General features: G+C 45.5%; 1 protein-coding gene across 1 annotated transcript in view; it reads left to right on the forward strand.

Moving 5' to 3' along the window:
* Positions 1–25,606, forward strand: part of Vwa3b (von Willebrand factor A domain containing 3B) — a 175,432-nt gene that overhangs the window by 13,160 nt on the left and 136,666 nt on the right. The window contains exons 3-7 of the mRNA XM_026785438.1: positions 6,603–6,697; positions 9,655–9,905; positions 11,715–11,877; positions 19,824–19,993; positions 22,947–23,062. Coding sequence (XP_026641239.1) covers positions 6,603–6,697; positions 9,655–9,905; positions 11,715–11,877; positions 19,824–19,993; positions 22,947–23,062 — 795 coding nt within the window. The remainder of the gene's footprint in view (positions 1–6,602; positions 6,698–9,654; positions 9,906–11,714; positions 11,878–19,823; positions 19,994–22,946; positions 23,063–25,606) is intronic.

The following is a 25,606-nucleotide window of genomic DNA, read 5'->3' on the forward strand; positions in this document are numbered from 1 at the left end:
TCCTTTTCTGAGCACAAGCTAAGTGGCTAGAATTAAAGCGGTGGCTTTGGCGGCTGGCTCTGCCCCATTCCTTGGTTTCTTGGGAGTCTAACTTTATGGCAGAGATACTGGCAGGAGCCATGTTTATTGCAACACTGGAGTTTCTAGGTCCCTGCCACCACCAAGAAGGATGCTGCAGGCTGTTCATAAACACCATTTAAGTTTTTGGTGGTCTACCTCTTCAAAGAGCCATCATGCAATTTTTGCTGCTAACCCTGAGTCAGGAAGCCTTTCTTAATGGAGCCACATCTCTGCTTGTCCCTAGCAAACAGAGACCACCCAAGAAAATGCTGCTACCAAGAAGCTATGCTTGACTCTGTTCTTTTGTGTCTAGAATTCCTTTCCAGGCTTCCTCAGGTTTTATGTGGATGTAGTTGCCCCACATTGGCTGCCATTTGTAACACAATTAAAATTCCAGAGACAGATATTAGGGTTCAATCTGAAGGTCAAAAAAGCCAAACAGCCAGCCCACTGTATCTTACCTCTACCTCAGTCTGAAATGGTGATCCTGCCTCCGGGAATCTCAGAATGAGACTGTGTGAGAGCTGTCTCCTCCTGTTTTATATTCCTCTCGAGGACTGGGATTAAAGGTTTGCACCACATTGAACCTGTGGTTGGCTTTATGTTGAGATCTTTGATCCATTTGGACTTGAGTTTTGTGCATGGCGATAGATAAGATCTATTTGCATTTTTCTACATGTTGATATCCAGTTATACCAGCACTATTTTTTGAAGATGCTTTCTTTTTTATATTTTATATTTTTAGCTTCTCTGTAAAATTCAGGTGTTCATAGGTGTGTGGGTTAATATCAGTTCTTCAATTTGATTCCCTTGGTCCACCTGTCTGTTTTTATGCCAATCAGTACTAAGCTGTTTTCATTATTGTGGCTCTATAATAGAGCTTAAGTCACGCCTCCAGATGTTCCTGTATTGTACAGGGTTGTTTTGGCTATCCTGGGTTTTTTGTTTTTCCATAGGAAATTTAGTATTGTTCTTTTGAGATTTGAGAAGAATTGTGCTGGGATTTTGATGGGTATTGCATTGAATCTGTAGATTGCTTTTGGTAAGATTGCCATTTTTACTATGTTAATCCTATGAATTCATGATTATGGAAGATTTTTCCATTATCTCATATCCTCTTCAATTTTGTTCTTCAAAGATTTAAAGTTCTTTTCACAAAGGTCTTCCACTTGTTTTGTTAAAGTTACTCCAAGATATTTGTGGCTATTGTGAGGGTGATGTTTCTCTGATTTCTTTCTCAGCCCATTTATTATCTGTGTAAAGGAGGGCTACTGATATTATTTTGAGTTAATTTTGTATCCTGCCACGTTACTGAAGGTGTTTTTCAGCTATAGTGGTTCCATGATAGAACTTTTGGGATCAGTTATGTATACTATCATATCATCAGCAAATAGTGAAAGTGTGACTTCATCCTTTCCAATTTGTATCCCCTTGATCTCCTTTTGTTGTCATATTGCTCTAGCTAGGACTTTGAATAGATATGGAAAGGGTGGACAGTCTTGTCTTGTTCTTGATTTTAGCTGAATTGCTTTGATTTTTCTCTCCATTTAATTTGAAATTGGCTCTTGTCTTGCTGTATATTGCCTTCATTTTGTTTAGGTATGTTCCTTGTATCCCTGATCTTTCCAAGACCTTTATCATGAAGGAACATTGAATTTTGTCAAAGGCTTTTCCAGCATCTAATGAGATGATCGTGTGTGCTTTTTTTTTTTCTTCAGTTTGACAGAATTTGATATGTTGAACCATCCCGGTGTTTCTGGGATGAAGACTACTTGATCATGGTGGATGATTTTTCTGACAAGTTCTTGGATTCAGCTTGCCAGTATTTTATTAAGCATTTTTGCATCAATGTTCATGAGTGAGATTGGTCTGTAATTCTCTTTCTTAGTTGTGTCTTTGTATGGTTTGGGGATTACGGTAACTGTAGTCTCTTTAAAAAGTTTGGCAGTGTTTCTTCTGTTTCTGTTGTGTGGAACAATTTGAAGAGTATAGGTATTAGGTTCTTTTTTGAAATTCTAGTAGAATTCAGGGATGAAAGCATCTGACCCTGGGATTTTTTTGGTGGGAGGATTTTGGTTACTGTTTCTATTTCCTTATGGGTTATAGGTCTATTTAATTTGTTTATCTGGTCTTGATTTAATTGTGGCACTTATTCCGAAAATTGAACATTTCCTTTAAATTTTCCAATTTTGTGGAGTACAGGTTTTTGAAGTATGACCTGACTCTTCTCTGGATTTCCTCATTGTCTATTATGCTCCCTTTCATTTCTGATTTTGTTAATTTGGATATTCTCTCTCTGCCTTTTGGTTAGTTTGGATAAAGGTTTGTCAATCTTCTTGATTTCCTCGAAGAACCAACTCTTTGTTTCATTGATTCTTTGTATTGTGTTCTTTGTTTCTATTTTTTTAAGATTTATTTATTTATTATGTATACAGTGTTCTGTCTGTCTGTATGCTTGTGGGCCAGAAGAGGACACCAGATCTCACTACAGATGGTTGTGAGCCACCATGTGGTTGCTGGGAATTGAACTCAGGACCTCTGGAAGAGCAGTCAGTGCTCTTAACCTCTGAGCCATCTCTCCAGCCCTTTTGTTTCTATTTTTATTGATTTCAGCCCTTAATTTTATTATTTCCTGTCATTTACTCCTTCTGGGTGAGTTTGCTTCCTTTTATTCTAGAGCTTTCATGTGTTCTGTTAATTCACAAGTGTGGGATTTTTCCAGCTTCTTTATGTAGGCATTTATTGCTATGAACTTTCCTCATAACACTACTTTCATTGTGTCCTACAAGTTTGGTATGTTGTGTGGTCATTTTCATTCAGTTTTAGGTAGTCCTTAATTTCTTTCTTTATTCTTTCCTTGACCCAGTGGTGATTCAGTTGAGCATTGCTCAATTTCTATGTGTTTGTGGTCTTTCTGAAACTAGTGTTGGTGTTGAATTCTAACTTTATGCCATGGTGATCCAATAAGATACATGGGTTTATTTCATTTTTTTTTATCTGTTGAGGTTTTCTTTGTTACCCGAGTATGTGTTCAATTTTTGAAAGGTTCCGTGAGGTGCTAAGAAGAAGGGATATTCTTTTTTGTTTGGGTAGAATGTTCCATTTGAGTCATAACGTCTGTTAGTTCCTTTATTTCTCTGTTGAGTTTCTGTCTGGCAGACCTGTGTATTGTTGAGAGTGGGGTGTTGAAGTCTACCACTATTAGGGTGTGGGACTTACTGTGTGATTTAAGCTTTAGTGATGTTTCTTTTACAAATGTGGGTGCCGTTGTACTTGGGGCATAGATATTCACAGTTGAGATTTCCTCTTGATGGACTTTTCCTGTGATAAACATAAAATGTCCTTCTTTATGTCTTTTGATTGATTTTAGTTTGAAGTCTATTTTGTTGGATATTAGGATAGCTACACCAACTTGTTTCTTGTTTTCATTTGATTGGAAAATCTTTTCCCAATCCTTTACTTTGAGGCAATGTCTTTGGGTTGAGGTGTGTTTCTTGTATGCAGCAGAAGGATGAATTCTTTTTTTTTTTTGTGTCCAATCTGTTAGCCTGTGTGTTTTTATAGGTGAGTTGAGTCCATTTATATTAAGGGATATTTTGACTACTGATTGCTAGTTCCTGTTATTTTTGTTGTTGCTGTTGTTGTTGGTATTGCATGGGTCTTTCTCTTTGAGATTTGCTTCTGTGAGGTCATCAATTGCCCATGTTTTGGTGGATGTAGCTGACTTACTTGGGTTGGAGTTTCCCTTCTAGTACTTTTCTGTACAGCTGGATTTGTGGATAGGTATTGTTTAAATCTGTTTTGTCATGGAATATCTTGTTTTCTCTGTCTATGGTGATTGAAAGTTTTGCTGGGTATTGTAGTCTGGACTGGCATCCATGGTTTCTCAGTGTCTGCCCAATGCCTGTCCAGGACCTTCTGGCTTTCAGTGTTGAGAAAGTCAGGTATAATTCTGATAGGTCTGTCTTTATATGTTACTTGGCCTTTTTCCTTTTTAGCTCTTAATATTTTTTATTCTGTATGTTTATTTGGTGTTTTGATTATTATGTGGCGAGGGAACTTTCTTTTGGTCTAGTCTATTTGATGTTTTGTAAGCTTCTTGTACTTTCATAGGCACGTTCTTCTTTAGGTTGGGAAAATTTTTCTGTATGATTTTGTTGAATATATTTTCTGTGTCTTTGAGCTGGGCTTCTTTTCCTTCTCTTATCCTTATTTTTCATAGGTTTGGTCTTTTCATGGCATCCCAGATTTCCTGGACATTTTGTGCTAAGCGTTTGTTTGGATTTAACATTTTCTTTGACCAATGAATCTATTTCCTCTATCATATCTTCAACATCTGAGATTCTCTCTTCCATCTCTTGTATTCTGTTGTTTATGCTTGCATTTGTGGTCCCTGATCATTTACCCAAATTTTCCATTTCCAGATTTCTCTCAGTTTGTGTTTTCTTTATTGCCTCTATTTCAGTTTTCAAGTCTTGAATCATTTCCTTCATCTGTTTGATTCCTTTATCTTTGTTTTCTTTAAGGGATTTGTTGATTTCTTCTAATTTTTTGTTTGTCTTTCCAGCCACTTCTTTAAGGGAATTTTTCATTTCCTCTTTAAGGAAATCATCTTCATAAAGTTATTTTTAACTTGCTGTTTTCTTCCACTTCATCTGTGTTGAGATGGTCATTCAGGCTTTGCTGCTGTAGAACCACTGGTTTCCGGGGGTGCTGTATTGCACTTTATGTTGTTGAGTATATTCTTACCTTGTTGTCTACCCATCTCTTCTTCCAGTTGGTATAGGTGGAACCTGTCTCCAGATGGTCCCTCTTCCTCCATTTGGTGTAGTTGAGGGCTGTGGCTCTATTGAATGCTCCTTCTGGTGCAGGCAGAACAGAGCCTCCAGCGATGGCTCCTCTAGGCGCAAGCAAGCCCAAGGCTTAGATTCTTTCTTCCTTTCTAAAAAGGGTTTTTCCTCCCTCTTCAGAGCTCTGTGCATTCCTGGGTTTGGATCCTCAGCACCCACATAGAAGGCCAGTGTAGCAGCACACACCTGCAATCCTAGTAATGAGGAGGCAGAGATAAGAGACTCCCTAAGTCAGGGCAAGGGCAGTACCAGAGCCAAGAACGCCATCTCTGGGGTTGAACATCAACAACTTTAGCCACATCATCATTATTATAAAGATGTCTCTGAGAAGCCTTGCCTCATCTTCCTCCACCATCATAGTCCATCCTGAGAGGCTCTGTGGTCTACTGGCAATTTTGTGAAGTGTATAGAAAGGCATTTTAGGCAACACCATACTCCCATCCAGTGTGCACGGCTCCTGACACACAGTGGGTGCCAGTTAGTGCATGCAGCTTGGTGTTTGCACAGCTGAGCAAATAATCCAGTAGTTATTTGACACAGACCTCAGTGTGCATTCCATTCAGCTACTGAGCCTTCCATAGACCTACATCTCTCAAGCCTCGGCCAGATGCTGTGGTTCTGACACCATGTTTGGCTCTCCCGGATCAATGACTTGCTCACTTCATTTCACTAAGTCATGAATCAAGACTCAAGCAGTAGGTAGTACCTAAGTTGAAGTTTTACATTTACTCATTATTTTTGGCCAATCGAAGAAACAACCTTTCATTTTGAAATGTTCATTTGTATGTGTGTGTATTGTGGTGTGCGTGTGGAGTGTACATGCTCCTGTGTGCTTATAGGTGTGCATGTGTATGCCCCCACTTTTGGTTTATTGACACAGGCTAATATGTATTTATGCCAGATTGGCTTTGAAGTCCTCATTCTCCTACTTCCAACTCCCAAGTGTTAGAATTAAAAGAATGAGTTACCCATGCCTGGTGATTTTTTTTTCAAGTTTTGTAAATTAAGTCCAAACCTTCAGTAAAATTTCAGGCATTAAGCACAATTTTTATGTTGTGATTTTGAACTCGGCCTTAATTGTTCTAGATAAAAATGTAACAGGGCCCCAAACATTAGTAGGTTCCCAAGATCTTAAATGGACATCATAGTGGAAATGTCATTTGGGCTGTAAAACTCAGAGTGTAGACAGCCCCACCTGCCAAAAATAAAAACAATGATCTACTCCATCAAAGTCCATATAGTTCTGGGAAAGTCTCTAAATGTACTAGCCTTGCTTTTTGGCTTCTATGGCTCTGCCTCTGGCCAACTGTTCTTGCTAACTGAGGTATGTCAACCTAGGACATGATTATCATGTTTAAAAGCCCATCTTGAGAAAGTCTCAGGGCTATTCTGGGATCCTGGGCACCTAGTGTAGCTGCAGGCAGGGCAATAAAGACTTTCTATTGGCTTAAACCCATGCCTGAGCAGTCTCCTCTGGTGAATACCCCACAACAAAAGAACCACAAAGTGGAGCCCATTCTTCCTCCCTACTCATTCATGATTTCAAAGATTCTACACTTATATTGGTCCTAGTTCTTGCAAAGGCTTTATGACTTGGGACAGAATAACAAGATTAAAAATTACTGAGAAAAATTTCGAAAGTCAACACGAGAAGCTTTGCTGATTTATCGCCTTGACTTTCTGAAAATACAGATTATGTGACTTCTTTGAGGAGACTCGTGACTTCTCGGTATGCTGATGGCCTCTTCCCACAGTTCTACACAGCAGAAGATGGCAGGCTGTACAACGTAAGTCAGAGTTCTCTCATTGATCAGGTCTCCTGGAAAGAGGCCTGAGTCACAAAAGATCCCTGCGGGGGGTGGTGCACACCTTTAATCCTAGAACTATGGAGGCAGAGGCAGGTGGATCTCTGAGTTCAGCCTGGTCTACAGAGCAAGTCCTAGGATAGCCAAGGCTATACATAGAAATGCTGTCTTGAAAAAACAAAACAAACACACACACACACATACAAACAAAACAAAAATCCCAGGGGTTAAGGAGATTCTGGCTTCTGGTTTTCTTTGGACACGGGCAGAATGATGAAGTTGTGGTTAAGCAGCAGGGGAACCCCACATCAGACAGAGGTCTGATCTCCAAAGAACTCAAGAAATTGGTCACAAAAGAAGAAATAATCCAATAAAAAAAAATGGAGTACAGACCTAAACAGGGAACTCTCAACAGAGGAATCTAAAATGGCTGAAAGACACTTAAGGAAATGTTTAACATCCTTAGTCATCAGAGAAATGCAAATCCAAACAACTCTGAGATTCCATCTTGCACCTGTAAGAAAGGCCAAGAGCAGGAAGCTCTTGATCAGAAACGGATGATCAGCTCTTGATTACTTACCAGCTCTTCATCTTACTTTGAAAAGGAGAGTGAAGAAGAGACACTATGACAGTATTCTCTGCAGTCACCCGACACAGGACTAGGGACAGTGTTGGCAGGTGGAGCTGAGTCCACACATATCACACCAGGACCCACAACTGGAGTTCACGGTCTTGTACAGAAGTAGATGTTCACAAATGTCAAGGGACATCTGTGCGTCATCAGGACTGTTGTGCCCTAATACAGTCATCCGTTGGAGTCCACAGAGACCCTTCCGGGACCCCCCCGGTTAGTCACGACTGTCTGAAGAAATAGGATCATAGAAAGAACCTATCTATTAAAAGGGGACTTATTACAGTGGCTCACAGACTGAGGTTCATCTTGTCAACAATGACCACCTCCAGATGGAAAGGCTAAGAAGTTGTAGTTGTTTCGTCCGTGAGACGAGATGTCTCAGCAGTCCCTGTCAGGTGCTGGAGTCCCGGAGGATTCCTAGGAACTGCTGGTCTTTAGTCTACATTGGGATCCTGAAGAAGTAGGTTGTGACCCCAGCAAAGGAGCGCCTCACCGACAGGATAGATGAACTCGCAGTTGAGAGTGAGTGGCCAGTAGGCAAAAACAAAAGCCTCTCTCAGGGTCCTCTCATGTGGGTGGTTACCAGAAGGTGTGGCCCAGATTTAGGGCGGATCTTCCTATCTTAAATGGTCCAATCAAGAAATTCCCTCACAGGAGTACTAAACTGCTTGGATTTTGGCTAATTACAGATGTTGTCAAGCCTGTCCATTGTCAGCATCCATGCAGTTCATTTTTAAAAATATTTTCTACCCTAGGTTGCTTGAATCTGAGAATATTGACCCAATGGTTAGGGAGGGCTGACTGTATTTAGTATTTTTTTTTTTTTTTTTTTTGGTTTTTCAAGACAGGGTTTCTCTGTGGTTTTGGAGCCTGTCCTGGAACTAGCTCTTGTAGACTAGGCTGGTCTCGAACTCCCAGAGATCCGCCTGCCTCTGCCTCCCGAGTGCAGGGATTAAAGGCGTGTGCCACCACCGCCCGGCTTGTATTTAGTATTTTAAAATTGCTCTTCTGAGTTTGGCCCACTAGAGCCGTTTTTAACTGGTCCACACTAAAATCACCACAGAACAGTAGAACAGATGTCTTCGTACACATAAATCCACCGCCACAACCCCTGAGATCTCTCTGTGCTGTGACTTTTCTTAAAAGACGCGAACAAACACGTTTAATCTCAGATAGGGTACCCATTACAGACCAAAGAAAGGGTTCCATCTTCGTCTAGTTTAGTGAACCAGTGGATTTGTAGGGGTTACTCAAAGGAGCGTGAGGGTCTCAATGGCAACCACATCATGGGAAAAGCCCAATGTACCAAGCACGGGTGATGAGCAAAGCTGCGTCCCTACAGCTCGGTTATCAAGTTTCCTCCACAGTGGAGGAAATATTACACAACACGGTCTCACAACGTGGGTTCCAGAAACTGATGAGGTCTTGAAACAAGCAAGGAGACGTATCAGGGGGCTGGGGGCGTGGCTCAGTGGAAGAGCACTTGTTGAGCATGCGCGAAGTCTCTAGACCAAGTTGCGGCAGAAAAATGGTGCTGGCCCTTGAGGCGCGAGCTCAATGGGCGACTTAGAGAGATGCAGACTGGGTACGGAAAAGACTTTACCAGATCTTGTAAACTTTGGTTTCTCATAGCACAGGCCACAAATTTTTCGTTCTTCTTTTCTCTCGTCTGCCTCTGCTCTCTAAAAGGCCCTGCAGATTGTGCTAGGTCTGCTTGCCGGGCCTCCTTGAAGGAGGTGTGTACACACAGGAAGTTGCCGGCTAGTCTGTCTCCTTTGGGGGCATCCCGAAGGTATCAGTGGCAGCTGTAACTGGGTGAGCCAGGTCCAGGCGAGGTTGGTGTGGGAGGGAGAGGACAGAGCGACAAGTTACAATCTTTAGAATGAGTAACTGAGCTGCTGCTGTTTTTACAAGGAATTGGAGATGCTTGCAGAAATAGTTTGCAGTGTCTTACACAGAAAAACTTCTTAGTGAGACTTTAAAAAAAAATCTGTCTTGGCTGATTTTTCTTTCTTCTACTCAGTTTTCAAAGTGCCTCTGGCCGTTTTCTGGTGATATATATATATATATATGATAAAACCCCTGAAAGCTCTTCTCCGCCCCCCTCCCCCAACTATAGTTTGAAGAGATCACGTTATCTTTCCGAGAGACTGGAATCTTCCTGGGTCCTGTGGGGTTTGAAGGACACCTACAGAACCCTTCTAGACGCGTGGCTCCAGCTGCGTTACCGTGATTGCGGTTCTAACTGTTTCTTTGGCTACTGTCCGCGTTGTTTTTGATTGTTTTCATTCGCGTTTTCCTTCAGCTGACAGCGAAGTCAGAGCTGATCCACCAGTTTGTGGAGCATTTAACACAGGCCGTGGAGAGCTATAAGCAGCGGATGGACTGGCTTACCAGCAGGAGCCGGCAGATTTTTGGTGTCATCTTGGAACAGAGCATCACCATAGTACTGGATTTCAGTGACATTTTGATGGAGGAGCTCAATCTGTGCCAGGATGCGCTGACAATGGTCCTCCAGGAGCAGGTGGCTCTCATTACCAAGTTCAACATCATCTGGTGAGTTCCCAGGGGAAACAGTGGTCTCCGTGAAACCTCATACCGACTCGCACATATTCAGAGTTAAGGAGCAGCGCTAACAGAGTTAGCCTGATGGCAAGGGAGGAGGATTATCATAATTCTGCAGAATATACAATTTCAGCAGAAAACCCATGATGAATAATGAATCCTAGGGAACTTCTGTCTGCTTTTCTCAGGGCACCTTAGGTTTCATGTGGAGAGAGATTTAGAAGCTTGCTTTTCTTCAGTCCACTGGCAGGTCAAAATATGAGAATATGAATTACATATTCATATTATGTATGCATATATGTGTGTATGTTCTGTAGGTGTGAGTCCCATTTTAGGTTGGATAACACGATTAAAGGCCACAACTTTGGCTCTCTTTTCCAGACTGAGTCTGTGACACACATTGACCTCTCTTATGAGTTAAACCCCTTTCATTAGAACAACAGGTGGTTGCCTTTCTAGAATTTCACTTATTTTAGAGTTTTCATGATTGATTATTTATGGATTCTTGGAGCCACAGGAATGTGGGTCGCAGTACTAACTCCTCAGCCACATCAGTGGCTGCATCTCCTTGACAAGAAACATCTGGATGAGTGGGCGGAGGGAAATGTGCCTACCTGAGTTCTCTATTGACTAATGTACTGTTATCTAAATAGAGGACACCTTTGTGGGTGGGGCTTGACTTTTGACCCAGGTGTGTTACGGAGTTTTGATGTGCACAAAACCTTTCCTTTCTCAGACTCTTTACCATGGTGTATGTGCCACTCAGTCAGACCTCTCAACCCAGAGGAGCCCCAGCAAGGGGACACAGGTAGGAGGCAGCACTCCCTGTGACGATGGGGCATTGGCAACAGTCAAGTCAATTTACTTAACGTTATAAACACAGAGAAATTCAAATGGTTCCTCTTACTGAGGTGAGGATGCCCTTCAGTCATTTCTAAGCCCTAAATAAACGGTTTAAACAAATGTTCTCAGGATTTTAAAGCCTGCACTATTGTGGATGCAGAAAGCAGAGATGGTAAGACTGCCAGGATCATGAGAACAATGCCACTGGGAATAGACTTTAGAACAATAAGTCGCTACCAACTTGTAAACCATAATACTGTAAGTTGCTATGAATTTGCGATTGAGAGAAGATAGTTTCATAATCCTTCATGATTATGAAACTATTTTCTCCTAGTGTTGGTGTGTGGATATGCCGCTACCTTGTGTGCATGCATGTGTGTGCAGACGTGTGGAGGCGAGAGCTGCCTTTTTCAGTCACTCTTCACTGTATTTCTTTCCCCCGTTTGAGACATCTTCCATGGAAGCTGGAGCTCATCGGTTGGCTGGACTGTATGGTCAGCGGGCCCCGGGGATCCTCCTGTCTCTGCCTCTCCACTTTTGGGATTGCAGTGTTTGATGTGGGTGCAGCCTTTTGATGTGGGTGCTAAAGAAGCAAACTTTGGTTCTCATGCCTACCCAACAGGCATCTTACCGACTGGCCACCTCCTCGGCCACTCTCATAGTCTCTTGAAAGCACTTGCACCTTTTTGTTTGCTCCCATGTCACTCCAGTCGGGTCTCCTGGTCCTTATGCCCGAGGGAGGTCATAGCGCTTTGAAATCGCGCATTACACTCAGCACACTTTCCTGAACAAGACGGAAGTGCCTGAACTGGCTCATGCATTTTCACGCTAACCTTCAGGGGCCTGACAGTTTGGTTTTCTTTCTCACTGAGGTAACTTTTGGTTGATACCAAAGGCCGACACTTCCGTAGTAGCATTAATCACGGCCTGGTGACTGCTACCCATGATTCCTTTCAGGGTTTCTGGAGAGCCAGTGAAATGGCAGGAGTGTGCTACCTCTGTGACCGAAGACGCCATAGCTGCCGCCATCAGCTGGGTGGAGAAAATGGCTTTTGAGCCAGTGGCTGTGGGAGAGGTTAGCTGCCTGGATGCTCTGCGGGAAGCTGGGAAAGATGAAACTGTAAGTGGGAATCCATGGGCAGCCCAGGTCACCAAACTTAACTGCATACTCTATGTCTTCCCACTGTTCATCTGGGTCTCCTAGCACCATCACTGAGAGTACCTGCCTCAGGTTCCTGTCCAGTTGCTATGATACCCCAGCCACAAACAATTTGGGGAAGACATGGTGTAAATGGTTTATTTCTGCTCACGATTCCAGGGTACAGTTGTCATAGGTGGGTTGCCACAGCCACGGGAGTTTGAGGGAGTTGGTTACATTGCACCCACAGTCAAGGGCAGAGAGAGAGAGAACCAACTCTCAGCTCTCTTTCTCTTTTGTACAGTCCAGGACCCAAACCTGGGGAACAACGCTGTTCATTTTTGCCTGGGTCTTCCTATATCAATTAATGTAATCACACCCCCCCCCACACACACACATTCCCACAGGTCAACCTGGTCTGGATAATCCTTCACTGAGGAGTTCTTTCCAGCTGATTCCAGATGGTGACAAGTTGAGAAAACTAACCAGCATGGTCCCCAGAGCGTAATCCTGTTCACCCCTGGACCCTCACTGGTCTAGAAGCAGGTTCCAGGGTTCAGATAGGAATCAGACTATAAGCTTTAGTGATGGCCATGCCATGCCTCTGTAACGTATTAGCTCTATTGTTGCCCTCCTGCTGGTTAGAGAAATGAATCCCTATCTTATAAGACATGGAGAGAGCTTGGGAGACTTCTCACAGAATCCTGAGAACAAGGAAATAGGGTTTCCCCAGCACCCAGGTTCTGGATCTTTCTCAGTTCCTTCTCTTCACGAACGGATCTATTATGTATATCTAAGCTGATGAGCCCCATATGACGGTTGGCTGTAGTTATCCACTTGACACAACACAGAACCACCTGAGTAGGGAATCTCAATGAGGAGTTGTCTACCTTGGGCTGGACTTGTGGGCATGTCTGTGTGGGATTGTCTTCATAGCTACGGGAAGACCCAGCCCACTGTGGGCAGCACGGGTGCCTAAGCAGGGAGGCCTGAACTATGTAAGAGTGGAGAAGTCTAGCTGAGCACAAGCGAGCAAGCATGCATGCATTTCATTCCTCTCTGCTCTTACTGTGGATGTCCTGTGACCAGCTACTTCAAGCTCTGTCACCCTGACTTCCTTGCGGTGATGGACTGTAACCAGGGACTGTGAGCTCAAGTAAATGACTTTCCCATCTATGTTGATCTTTGTCAAGATATCTATATCTCAGCGACAGTAATGAAACCAAGACAGCACCTATGACATATTCTGATATCCTGACGTATGGTTTTTGATTGGGACCTTTGATAATAAAACTTCTCCTGAGACAAGCAAGTAAGAGGTGGTAGTGTCTGGCATCTCTTTCAGGCGCAAGGCGTGTTTCTTTGAGTTGCTCTGGTGATGGCACCTTGAAGAGGGTGAGATAAGGGCAAGGGATTTCTCTGGCTGGGAGGAATTCCTTAGCCAGCTTCAGCTCCTCCGGAGTGGGAGGTGGAGGTCTGCTTGCCTTTGAGATATAGATGCTAAATACTTGCTTCCTGTCTTCTGGAAGGCAGGGCTCTCTGTAGGTCTCAGTCTTTATGTAGCTGCATCTGGGAGTCCTTTCTTTACAAATCAACAAACAAACAAACAAATGCTGGCACTCCTTCCTTGGCCACCAGCCCATGTTTATCAGCACTAAGGTGATGGTTTGAAATTGGGAACACATTTTCCCCCCTCGCAGAGCCTGCTGAACACATGTTTTCCATTAAAGAAGAACCAAATCCGAATCACTTTGTTCTTTGGCCCTTCCAGTCTGTTTTGACATCTGCAAAATTCCAAGCGTCTGGATCTTAATAAGCATTCGAAATGGAATGTTTCCCAGGCTTTGGATGTGCGTGTGTGTGTATGTGGGTATGTGCGCATGCACGCATGTGTATGTATGTTTGTGTATGTGTGTGTGTGTGCATACATGCACGCATGTGTATGTTTGTGTATGTGTGTGTGTGCATGCATGCACGCATGTGTATATTTGTGTATATGTGTGTGTGTGTGTGCATGCATGGACGCACGTACGCACGTGTGTGTGTGTGCATGCATGCACGCCTGTGTGTACGTGTGTGTGTGTACACCCATGAGCATGCACTTCCTTTGTGGACTTGACTGTATTGATCACTTTTGACTCTGGCCATCTGGTATGACTCCAGCCTCCAGATTACCTTGATTTCCTCCTTTGTTTCTCCTGGGTTCATTCCTACTTTAAAAAATACGAACAGCCCAGTGAGTGCCAGCGGCGTCCTTATAGAAGAAGACCCGAGAAAGGTGCCCGCAGGTACTGACCACCACATTCAACCCATGGCCTAAAGCAAGCACAAAACGTATACAAACCACAGACATCCTTTATCAAGAGTCTCTACCTGTGGGTGATCTCAAGAAGAACCCTAGTAAGCACTGCTGTCTTGTGTATTAGAAAGTGCCATGCTCTGTGTTGTGTAAGAGTGAAAACCAGTATGCATGTGCATGGTGGGGTAGGTTGGGTCCCCTCAAGGTCCACTCCTCTGCTTCATGCCCCTTGTGACCATCCCACAGTTTCAATTCATGCATGTAGTCTGCTAGGAATAAAAAAGACGAAAATGTCAAGCTACTTTTGGAATAATGACTCTACCACCTAGGCTTTTCCTACTGATGACAACCTACTTTGGATTGTCTTCCTCCATCCACGGGCCCTGAAACTCATAAACGTTAATATCCAAAAATTAACATGGAAGCCTGTATTATGTGAGGCCCATCTGTGGAGGAGACCATTGGTCTCGTTCAGTACTGGGCTTAGTAACCAGAAGAACAGACAAGAAGAGAGGACTGAGCACGGGTCTTGGGGTCTAAGAGGAGCCCAGGCAGAGCGTGAGGGTCTGTTTAAACCATGTCGTCAACACTAGCAATGGCAGGGCACAATTTAAGTCTGGGTATCTTGTGCAGAAGGATCTGGTTTGTGGGACGGGCAGCCTGTGAGCTATTGAGGAAACACCAGGCAGGTGAGGACTGGGGGTCCTGAGAGCCCAGCTGTTCTGGTCAGCACACGGTTTCTGCGGTACCAGTGGGCCCTGGAAACCTGCAGACATAGAGCACACAGGGTCTTTGGAAAGAAAGGGCTCTTCGGCCTGCCTTGGTTGCCCATGAAATCTGTCTGAGGAGTTTCCTTTATGTTTCCAGAAGGCCATCTGCCCTGCACGATGCCTGACTTTCTAATTTCTGTTTATGTCAATTTGCCTTTCATGTACCTGATAGGCACACATTTGGAGTTGGGGGTTTTTTAATCATATTCACAGGGAGACTAAGTGAGTCAATTAAAGATAGAATCCCCCAGTCCTATGAGGGGCCTGCCCTGCTGATTGCCAAACCATCAGTCTGTAAAACTGACAACTCATTTGTTTCCTCAGAGCAGTCTGGACAGGTGTAAAATTTTTCTATTATGTCCCTGATGCCTACTCAGGGCTGCTGAAATGTTTATTGGTCAGTGAAGGAATGAAAAGAAAATACTATCAAGGTTGAGTTTGGGGGCTGAGTATAGTTCCAAGGGGTTCTGGTCCTAAACACATCGCATAGAACCGAGGTTTTTGGCTTTGTTTTGTTTTGTTTTTCAGTTGAAGAAACAAGAGACATGGGTGGTGATGAGCTGAACATAGACCTTAAGACCTGGAAGGGCAGATAGTGACGGTCCAGTGGGGTGTGAGGAGGGGTCTAGAACTGACCCCAATACTGACTATAAGGAGGAGTCATCACCATAAAGGGAATCAGAGAATCAAAGTGGCCCAAAGAAGGAAATGTCAGAGAAATGGGGAGGACCGGGAGTTGGAGCCCCGTGTATGGGGATGGTTTAAACGCTGCAGTGTTATGAAGAGAGAGGCAGTCTTTGCCAGCCTCCTTGCTGGGCTTTGGGCTGCTTGTGCTTCTTGAGGAGGGAAGATTTTTATGCCCAGGGCTTTGGGATGAGAGCTGGCTTGGACAGGTGGCAGAGAGGGTAGCTGGAGTAGAAGCAGCTGCTCCCTGTCTGTGTCTTTCTTTTCTTTCTTCCAAAGCTGATGTCAGGAAGATAGATGCCGAGGTCTCTTTGTCTGGGCAGAATGCCGGTTGCCATGTAATGATCCACACTGAAACAGGACCTAAAGGTGCCATCCAAATCGTGTGTGTGTGTGCAGGTGATACGCACCTGTGTACATTTCTATGAAGGCCTGAGGTCTTCAGATGTCACGTATCTTCTTCTTCTGCTTTTGGAGACAGGGTCTGTGATTGGACTTGGAGCTCTATGACTGACCAGACTATCTGCCCAGTGAACCCTATGGGCCCCCCATTTTTGTACCCGAAGCACTGTGATTATAGGCACTCAGCACTGAGTCTGACTTTTGCAAGCGTGCTGGAGATCGAATTCAGGTCCTCCTACTTGAGCTGCAAGCCCTTTAAGGGCTGAACCATCTCCCCCGCTTATCCTTTTATTTTTTGTGAAAGAATTGCAGGAGATTTTGGCTCACTCCTCAGTGCAGTAAAGGCAGGGTTTCCGCTCAATGATGTCTCAAGAGGAAAACATCTCTGCTTGAGAGTCCCCATTGCTTGGGCCATTGCCAGCAGCAGTGAAGCATCCTGGCAGAGACTGCTGGCGCAGCCCTCTGCATCTCTAGGTCCTCATCTCCCTTTCACTCTCACAGACCCTAGAAGGTACTCTGTCTGTTCCTTGTACTCGGGCCATGTGTCATTACAGGTGCCTATGAGAGGCTATTCCTACATTAAATTTGGGCACAGAGGCAGCTGGGAAACGCTTGTGAGCAACCGTGCCTCATCTGTACACCTGGCGCAAGGCCTGCGTCACACTAGGAAGAGGAATGGCCTGGGAGGAGTTCGCTGGAAAAACAAAACAAAGCAATTCAGTCAGCTTAACACTCGATGGAGTGCTGTTTCTTAGATTGTTTTCTTCTGCCTGCTAGATGGCTGGTGGGAGGAGATTTACAGCATTCATTCGGCTCCACTTCCTAGCAGGTACTTCCTGTAAAACTCTGGGAGCCAGTGTTGGCAGACTGGAGAGGGAGCACTATGGGAGGGGGTGGGGCTTTTCTATGCCTGCTAGAGGAGGTGGTGGCTGAGGTAGTCTGGTCCAGGTTCTCACTCTGGTCATTTAACTCCCACCCTGTGTCCTTGGCTACCCCTGTTCTTCTCGCCTCCTCAGACACCAAGTCTGCTCGTTGTGCTGCAGACCGAGGCTCCTAACCAACTGGACAGCCAATCATGAGTCTTATCCCCTCTACCAGGTTCAAAGTTAAGGGGGAAATATTCATTGACTAGCTTCAGCTTTTAAAGGGTTAAGATTAAAGCATAAATAAGTCATGGGCTCTAGGCTGCCTGCTTCTCACCCTCGCAGTGTGGTTGTGGAAGCCTCTGCCCAGTTCTATGTGGAAGTGATCACTCAAGGTGATTTTGAGAGACAGGCTCAGATGGTGTATATTCCTGGCTTGCTTTGACTGGCACTTTCAGAGATTTCTGTAAGATATACATACACACATTAGTGTTGATCCCCAAAGCTCAGAAAACCAAGCCACGAGGATAAGTTGCATTGTCTCATTTTGACCTAAAGATAGGTCACTTGCCTGAGTTCATGCATTCATGTCAGGAGAAGATCTAGTGGGTTGCTACTGAGGACACAGCTCATGGGTCCCTTTTGTGGGCTATCCCTGGGTTATGCCAAGAAGACTTATTTTTGGTAAGATGTGCATCTCCCAGAATCCCTGGATTAAGATGGACAGACATGTCACTGTGGTCAAGGAAGTAAGTCATTTTCCTTAAGATGAGTCTTGTGTGTTTTCTCTCACAGGTGCTCAAACTGGGGCAGGTGCACGCAGAAGAGGTGTGTCTATTACTTTTCTCATTGCTGTGACAGAATGCTCAACAAAAGAAGGGGCTATTCGGCTTGCAGTTTAAGAAGGGCTACTGTCCGTCACTACAGGGAAAGCATGGGGGCAGGACTGTGACATGCTTTATAGTAGTCAGGAAATAGAGAGCAGACAGGGAGCGGAACGGAACCATGACACCTCAAAGCCTGCCTCCAGTGACCCACTAGCCTCAGCAAGGCTCCACTTCTTAAGGTTTCTAGAACTTTTCAAAACCGTGTCTCCAGCTGGGGACCGAGTGTTGAAACAAATGAGTCAGTGGGGAAAACATTTCGCATCCAATCTACAGTAGGAAGGGGACAAGGAACAAGAGGGGAGATAAGAGAGGGTAACAGAGAGGGTAGAAGTAATCAGACTATATACACCAGGAGATATATGGAAACAATGTAAAGGAATCCGGTATTTTGTATAATTAATGTACACCAACATATAAAGGTGTATTACAGTCTGTGTTTGTGCAGTGTGTGTGGTGTGTTGTGTGTCTGTGTGGTGGTGATGGTATATGTGTATGTGTGTAATGTTACCATGTGGTGGTTATAGTGCGTGTGGTGTATCTGTAGTATGGTTTTTGTGTGTGTGTATTATGTGTGGTGTGGTATGTGTCTATGGGGTATGGTGTGTATGTGTGGTGTGGTGTGTCTGTTTGTATGGGGGTTTGGTGTATATGTACTATGTTGTATGATGGGGGTATGGTGTATATAGGGGTGAGGTGTGTGTCTGTGTGGTATGGTATGTGTGTCAGGGGTGGTATGTAGTGCGTGTGTTGTGTTTGGTGTACGTGTGATAAGTGGTATATGTGTTAATTATGTATATGTGTGTGTTGTGGGGTGTGTGTGCAGTATATTCAGTGCGTGTGTGTGTGGTGTGGGGTCTGGTGTGGGGGTATGTGTGAGTGTGGTATGTGGGTGTGCTTGTGTGTGTATTGCTTCTGACTTGGATTGTCCACTGGGCATTGTGCTCTGGCACGGCTGTGTAGAGCAGAGCCAGGTGGGCACACCCTTCTCCTAACCAGCAGCATGGAATGAGGATGGCCTCATCTCCCCAGGTGTGTGTTTCCCTAGTGTGAGAGAGCAGAGGATGAACCAACTGGGAATATACTCTCTCATCTGCATCCCACCTCAGACTGACAATGGATGAGTTTGTGCTGCATTATTCTGCACTACCCGGGGAAGTCGATAATACTGCGCTCCCTGCCCTCAGCAGCTGTCTGGGCCAAAACTTTCTGTTTCTTGAAAACAGCCTTGCCTATCTGTCTATGTAACTATAGGCCTGAGGCAGCCTTTCTCCAAATCTGCCAACTATATTCTTTGTGCAGCACCTAAGGACCATGGGACCTTAGCATTCCCAGGACCACACGCACTATAACCACCACATGGTAACATTACACACATACACATATACCATCACCACCACACAGACACACAACACACCACACACACCGCACAAACACAGAATGTAGACAATGTAGACAGAAGTTTCTTTCCTGCCTGGTCCCGCAGCCGTTCAGTCCGAAAGAAACATACAGAGGCTTCTATTAATTATAAACTGTTTGACCTGTTAGCTTAGGCTTATTATTAACTGGCTCTTACAACCGAAATTAACCCATAATTCTTGTCTATGTTTAGCCACGTGGCTTGGTACCTTTGCTCAGTGCAGCATTCTCATCTTGTTTCCTCTGTGTCTGGCTGGCATCTGCTCTCTGCCTTTCCTCTTCCCAGAATTCTCTTAGTATGATTGCTCATCCTATGCTTCCTGCCCCTGGCTACTGGCTAATCAGCACTTTACTAAATCAATACAAGTGACAAATCTTTACAGTGTGCAGAAGCATTATCCCACTGCTCCATGGCTGTTGTCAGGAGGCCTTGAATGGCTTGCTGGCCTTATGTCTTAATGTCATCACGGGACACTGACCATAGCTTCTATTCGTCTGTCCTCTCTTTTTTTGCAGCAATTAGGAAATGTGTTGCTGATGAGCATAGCACAAGTCTGGGGTATATGGCGGGTCGATAAGCATTGTCATCGGTGCCTCTGTCTTGCAGATCGAAGCCATTTACTACTTCGTGGTGGGGGATATTCCGGAGGATTCTCAGGAGTGTCTTCTCCAGAGGGTTTTGGAGATCCCATATCCAGTCTGCACAGTGTCCTTCAATGCCAGAAGAGAAGGAACTGTAGCTTTCCTAAAAGATCTGAGCTCCAAGACCCACAGCAGGTAGGCCGAAAATGGACTCAAGAGGGCCTGAGCGTGAGTGGCCCACTTACAATCTAGAGGCATACTCAGTGTGCCCCTGTGCACAGTCCCCAAGGCTCCTGTACCCTTTCCTTTATCATACAGCAATCCAGTTCTTTTGTTCTGATGTCTTGGAGTCTTTACGACTGGAGAGTTGCTCCCCGCCCTAGTCAGTTAATCCCTAGAGATAGGAAGTACTGTCTGGAGGTTACAGAGTCTCATGCTCAGGACAGTTGTCACCTCAGTGCCAGACAGGGATGATTGGAGGTAGCTCTGCATCCATAGCTCACTGCAGTTCTTCACATTAGCCAATCTTTTTTTTTTAAACATACAGGTTATTGTATGTTAAATAAGAGGAAATTATTAGTGATATCGAGGCCTGGACTTAGCCCTTATTGACACCAAAGGCAAGTCGGAAATACATCTTTTCACCCACCATTCTGGCTAATAGAGTTGGTGGAAAGGCTGTCCTCGCCCACAGCTCCAGGAACCCCGATTTTCCATGTCTGAAGAGGGTCAGGACTCGTCATGTGCAGCAAGACCTATGAGAATCTGAACTCACCACTCTGGAAACTCTTCAACCACTTTGAAATCACCAGGCACAGGGCTTTGACCCTCGGATCTTAAGTATCCCTAAATACACAAAAGAGGCTCCTCATCCACTCTCTCCAGGGTAGAGAGAAAGACAGCTGGCAGGATTCCCTCTCTGGCTTGTCCTTGTTCCCAGGGAACTTTCTCCAGGAGGTTCAGCGCCTGGGGAACAACATGCCACAGGCAGCACTGATTCATCTGTTGCATTTTTAGACCGTCTCTTGCAGGGTGGAGGATTTGCATGAAATGGTGCGGGGGGCGCACCATCCTCTGCCTGCTCTGGACCCTCACAAAGGAGCCCAGCGCACAACCCTTAGCACATCTGCCTGTTGTAGCACGGGCTCAGACACACCATGCCTTCTGCCGTTCCTTTGTGCTCTGGGCTCCTGGGCCCAGCTAGAGGGCAGTGAATATCCAACTGAAAACCGCATGTGTTTCTGGGTTTAGCTCGCTGGCTGCCTAGGCCATGAGCTCTCCAACTGGACTCTGATCCTCACCTCCCTAGTGTCTAAGGCTGTGTTAGTGTGGAGCCATCAGCGTGGGTGTGGGTGCTGTGATATAGAAGGACTCTCCAAAGAGCCTTTCACAATTGTGTCTCTTTCCCATGAGAGATTAGAACGTCTGCCCTGTTCCCTTTTCTCGTCTGGAGAATAGATTAGAGAGTAGAAAGTTCTAGTCATCCAAGGCCTTGGCACTCTGGGTTCAGGGTTTGCCAGGACAGGCTGCTCCTCCCCCTCACCACACACACACACACACACACACACACACACACACACACACACACACACACCCCTTGACCTATCAGGTGGTCACCAAAGGAAGAAAGCTGGCTCTTTCTGCTCAGCAAAGTGCCTACAGAAGGCAGGCATAGCAAGGCTGGGTGCCCCGGCTTCAGGGACCTCAGAGTCACAGGAATGAGGCCGTCTTGTTCACTGCCACCAAGTCACTGTGCGAGTCTCACCCGAAACTCTAGGAAAATGATAGTCTTTCCGCAATCCAGGAGGCCCTGAGACGGCTTCCACTTCTGTTTGCCCATCTGTCCACTCCAAGTGGTTCGGCAGCAGCAGGAATCCCTGAGTTGAATGAGCAGTGACAAGCGGATCTCTGAGCATCTCCCGAGAGTCAGAGATCACCTTTGGGAATCAGAAGCTAGTGTCTTATCACTGACTTTCTGGGTTCCAGTAAGCAGTTTCAGGGCTGAGGATGTAGCTCACTGGTGTACGTGAGGGCCTGTGATCCAGCTGTACAGAAGGGGGAGGGAGAGACAGGCTCATCGAGTTGTGCTACACCAGCCGCTGCAAGCTTCGACGTGCAGACCAATCCTCTGGGGATCTCGTTAAAGCCGTGTGCTGACTCAGCAGCATAACAGATCTCTCACCAGCTCCCAGGCGACACTGCCGCTGTTCCTTGGACCACACTCGGAGCTGGCAGGCCCCCAAAACTTGCCCACACAGGAATTCTTTTCATAAGCTCTTAAGCTCAAAACCTGGGGCACTATGTGTTTGCTGAGTTACGCTTGACTGAGGCCACTTCAGCAATAGGCAAATTAGTCAAGGTCGGCTGTACCCCCAGCTTTCAGTGTTGAGCCAGTCGGTGCTACTGGCTGCTAGTGGGGTCCCCCATTTGATGCCTGGGCCATCGAAGCTATGTTAATATCACAGAGACAAAATAACACAAACTATCATTTTCCTAGCGTCAAGAAATGTCATTGGGTTGGGCTAATTAATACAAAGAGAAGCCACATCACCGCTAAAAGTCACAAACCATTCTTGTGCATGTGCACGCAGCTGTATATGGAGGCCAGAGTCAATGCTGGGCATTTTTCCTGGTCACTTGCCACCTTATCTTCGGAGACAGGGTTTTTCAATGAACTTGAAGCTTGCTGATTCAGTTAAGCTGGCTGGCCAGCAAGCTCCGGGAATCGTCTGTCTATATCTCATCAGTATTGAGATCATAGATGTATGCTCCAACCCGGGCATTCTATGTGGGCTTTATAAGCTGGGGATCCGAACCCAGGTCCCCAGGCTTGCCCAACAAACTGAACTGAGCCATCTTTCTGCCTGGCTTTGATCGTGAAAGTTGACAAGACAAGGTGTAGGGAAATCAGAGAACAGGAAGGTCTAAAGAGGCTTGCAATTGGGTGTGGCATTGTATACCTTAGTCCCGGCTACTTGGGAGATGGAGGCAGGAGGGTTGCTTGAGCCTAGAATTTCAGGGCAACATAGTGAGACCCAATCCCGAGAAAACAAAACAAACAAAACCAAGATTCGGAGCATCAAAGACAGCAAATGGACGGAAGTATTGGTGGGCATGTGCCTAATACAGAACACCTTTCGCCTTTCAGATTCCACGCCTTTGCTGAGAGAACAGAGTGTCTAGAATTCTCTGCATGTTCCACAGAGGATGTTGACAGCGCAGTGACTTGGAATTCAAGGAAACTGAAAGGGAGACTCCCTCCAGGTACCTGGACTCCTGAAGGAGCAGCGGCACTTATAACCTTAATCATTTCAAGTGGCGTGCCATGCAGTTAAGGCGAAGTAGAGGCCACCCATATCTTTTGTATTGTTTCTGTGGTATGAGAATGCACCACTGGAATGTCACAGTGAGTGGGTATGTCTAGAAACTGCTTTAAATGTCTCACTCATGGTGCTTACTGACATGGGAACCTTCCAGAGATGTGGCCCTAGCTGTGCTACTGCTGGGGTTGGGTCTAAGGCAGGCTGAGCCACCTTATTGCTTGGGTTAGCTGGGGGTCCCTGCGGTTCTCAGGATAGCACTCTTTGCTTCTTGTGATGTTAGCTGTACTTGCAGGATGACCCTGTCCTTGTGAGGGTCAAGGCTGAACAGGGACTTTTATGGAGGCTGAGGGAACCTCATTTTTCATTCAGGAATGTGGTCTAGTGAATGAGGTCACAAATCATGAAGAAAGGGAGCTATGATTCAGAAAGCCAATAATGGAATTGTACTCAGAAAGCCAAGAGATGGGAATTCCTTTGGGGCTGATGAAATGGCAAAATGCTAGCCACTCGGTAAAGGCGGGGAAGGAAGGTCCTGTCTGGTTATTACATGATGCAGCACAGCATGGCACCTCAGCTATTTAGAAATTGTTGTGGTTTGAATGAGACATCGCCATATCCTCAGGCATTTAGATACTTGGTCGCCAGCCAGTGATGATGTTTAAAGAGGCTTAGGAGTTGTGGCCTTACTTGGAAGAATGTCACCTGGGGTGAGCTTTGAAGTTTTAAAGCCTCCCAGCAACCCCAGTTCATGCTTTCTGCTTCCTGCTTAGAGTTTAAATGTGAACTCCTGCCAGCCGGTGGTGGCGCGCGCCTTTAATCCCAGACTCAGGAGGCAGAGGCAGGCAGATCTCTGTGAGTTCGAGGCCAGCCTGGTCCAGCTAGTTCCAGGACAGCTAGGTCTGTTACACAGATAAAACCTCTCCTGAAAACAAAAACAAACCCCAAAAGATGTGAACTCTTAGCTTGCTGCTCCCATTGCCATACTTAACTACCGCCAGCTTCCCCGCAATGACGGTGATGATCTTATCTCTCCAAAAGGATAAGATAAACCCTGTCTTCTCTGTGTTTCCTTGGTCATGGTGCTTTCCCACCACAATAGAAAGAGAACTCAGACAGATGCCAGAGAGAGACAGTGCCTGCATCTGCTCTCCCACTCAACTGCAGTTATTAAGCAGGCGTCCAGCTTCAGTACAAGGTAAAGGTGACTCCTTGGGTGTAGGAAAGAACCTGAAGCGTCCTTGCTTTGCTGAACAGCATTGCCAGGGCTCAGGAGGAGAAGGACGTTTGCGTGGTCAGTTAGGCTGTGAGATGGAGCTCATGGCAGGACAGCAGTTCAGAAAGCCCATACCCGACACACACTTTGCGTACTCAAACTCTTCATGTCCTGGAGACCAGTAGGAGGGCCCAGCCTACTGTGGACAATGCCACCCTTGGGCATGTGGTTCTGGATATAATAAAACAGGCTGAGCAAGGTATGGAGGGCGAGCCAGTAAGCAGTGTTCCTCCATGGCTTCCTCATCAGTTCTTGCCTGGAGTTCCTCCCCTGACTTCCCTTCATGATGGACTTTAAGCTCTGAAGATGAAATAAACCCTTTCCTCCCCAAGGAGGTCATGGTATTTATCACAGCCACAGAAATCCAACCAGTGGGGGCCATGATCAGGGTGGAGAACATGCGCTGTCACCCACTCCCCAAGCCTTGTCAGCAGTTACAAATGGGACTGGATTTTGACCTGTGCGTTCCTTGGGGTCCTGGTCTGTTTGCTGCTGCTGCTGCTGCTATGCCGGAATACCTGAATAATTTATAAAGGACGGGGATGTAGTTGGCTCATGGTTCCCAAAGCTGAGAAATCTAAGAGCCGGTAGCTGGCACGGAGAAAGGGCTTTTATGCTGCATCCTACCAGGGAAGAAGGCTGAAAGGCAAACGGCGGGGGGGGGGGGGGGTGGAGAGAAGTTTGCTTTCATATCCAGTCCTCCCTCACAGTTACTAACCCACACCCACGATAATGTCATTAATTCATTCACAGGGGCAGAGTCCCTTTGACCTGTTCACCTCTTAGCAAGTCCCACCTCCCGTGTGCTCGGGGGAGTCACATACAAGCTATAGCACCTGGCATCGGGTGACAAAGGAAACATCTGTCCATTTAGCTAGCGTTTCCACAACTACCCTTCTCAGCCTTGGGAACAGACAACTTGCAGTACAGATAAAAACATTCTCTAAGAATGAAGTGTTCGGCCTGTCTTCATCTTAGTAATCATGTGTTCCAAGTTTGGGGGGGACATGTTTATGCAACCTTGCCTCTCCATCACAATGCCCCAGAAATGCCAGCCTTTCAAAGTTGATTTCTTCCACTCAAAAATTGTCCCGAAGTCTTTGGCAGATGCCTTTGCTTTAGAAAATGTGTGCTTTCCAATTTCACCTGGGCTCCAGTAGCAGTATTTTATTTTATTTTATTTTATTTTATTTTATTTTATTTTATTTTATT

This window comes from Microtus ochrogaster, linkage group LG2 (genome assembly GCF_000317375.1).
Source record: "Microtus ochrogaster isolate Prairie Vole_2 linkage group LG2, MicOch1.0, whole genome shotgun sequence".
In the NCBI taxonomy this organism is placed as follows: domain Eukaryota; kingdom Metazoa; phylum Chordata; class Mammalia; order Rodentia; family Cricetidae; genus Microtus; species Microtus ochrogaster.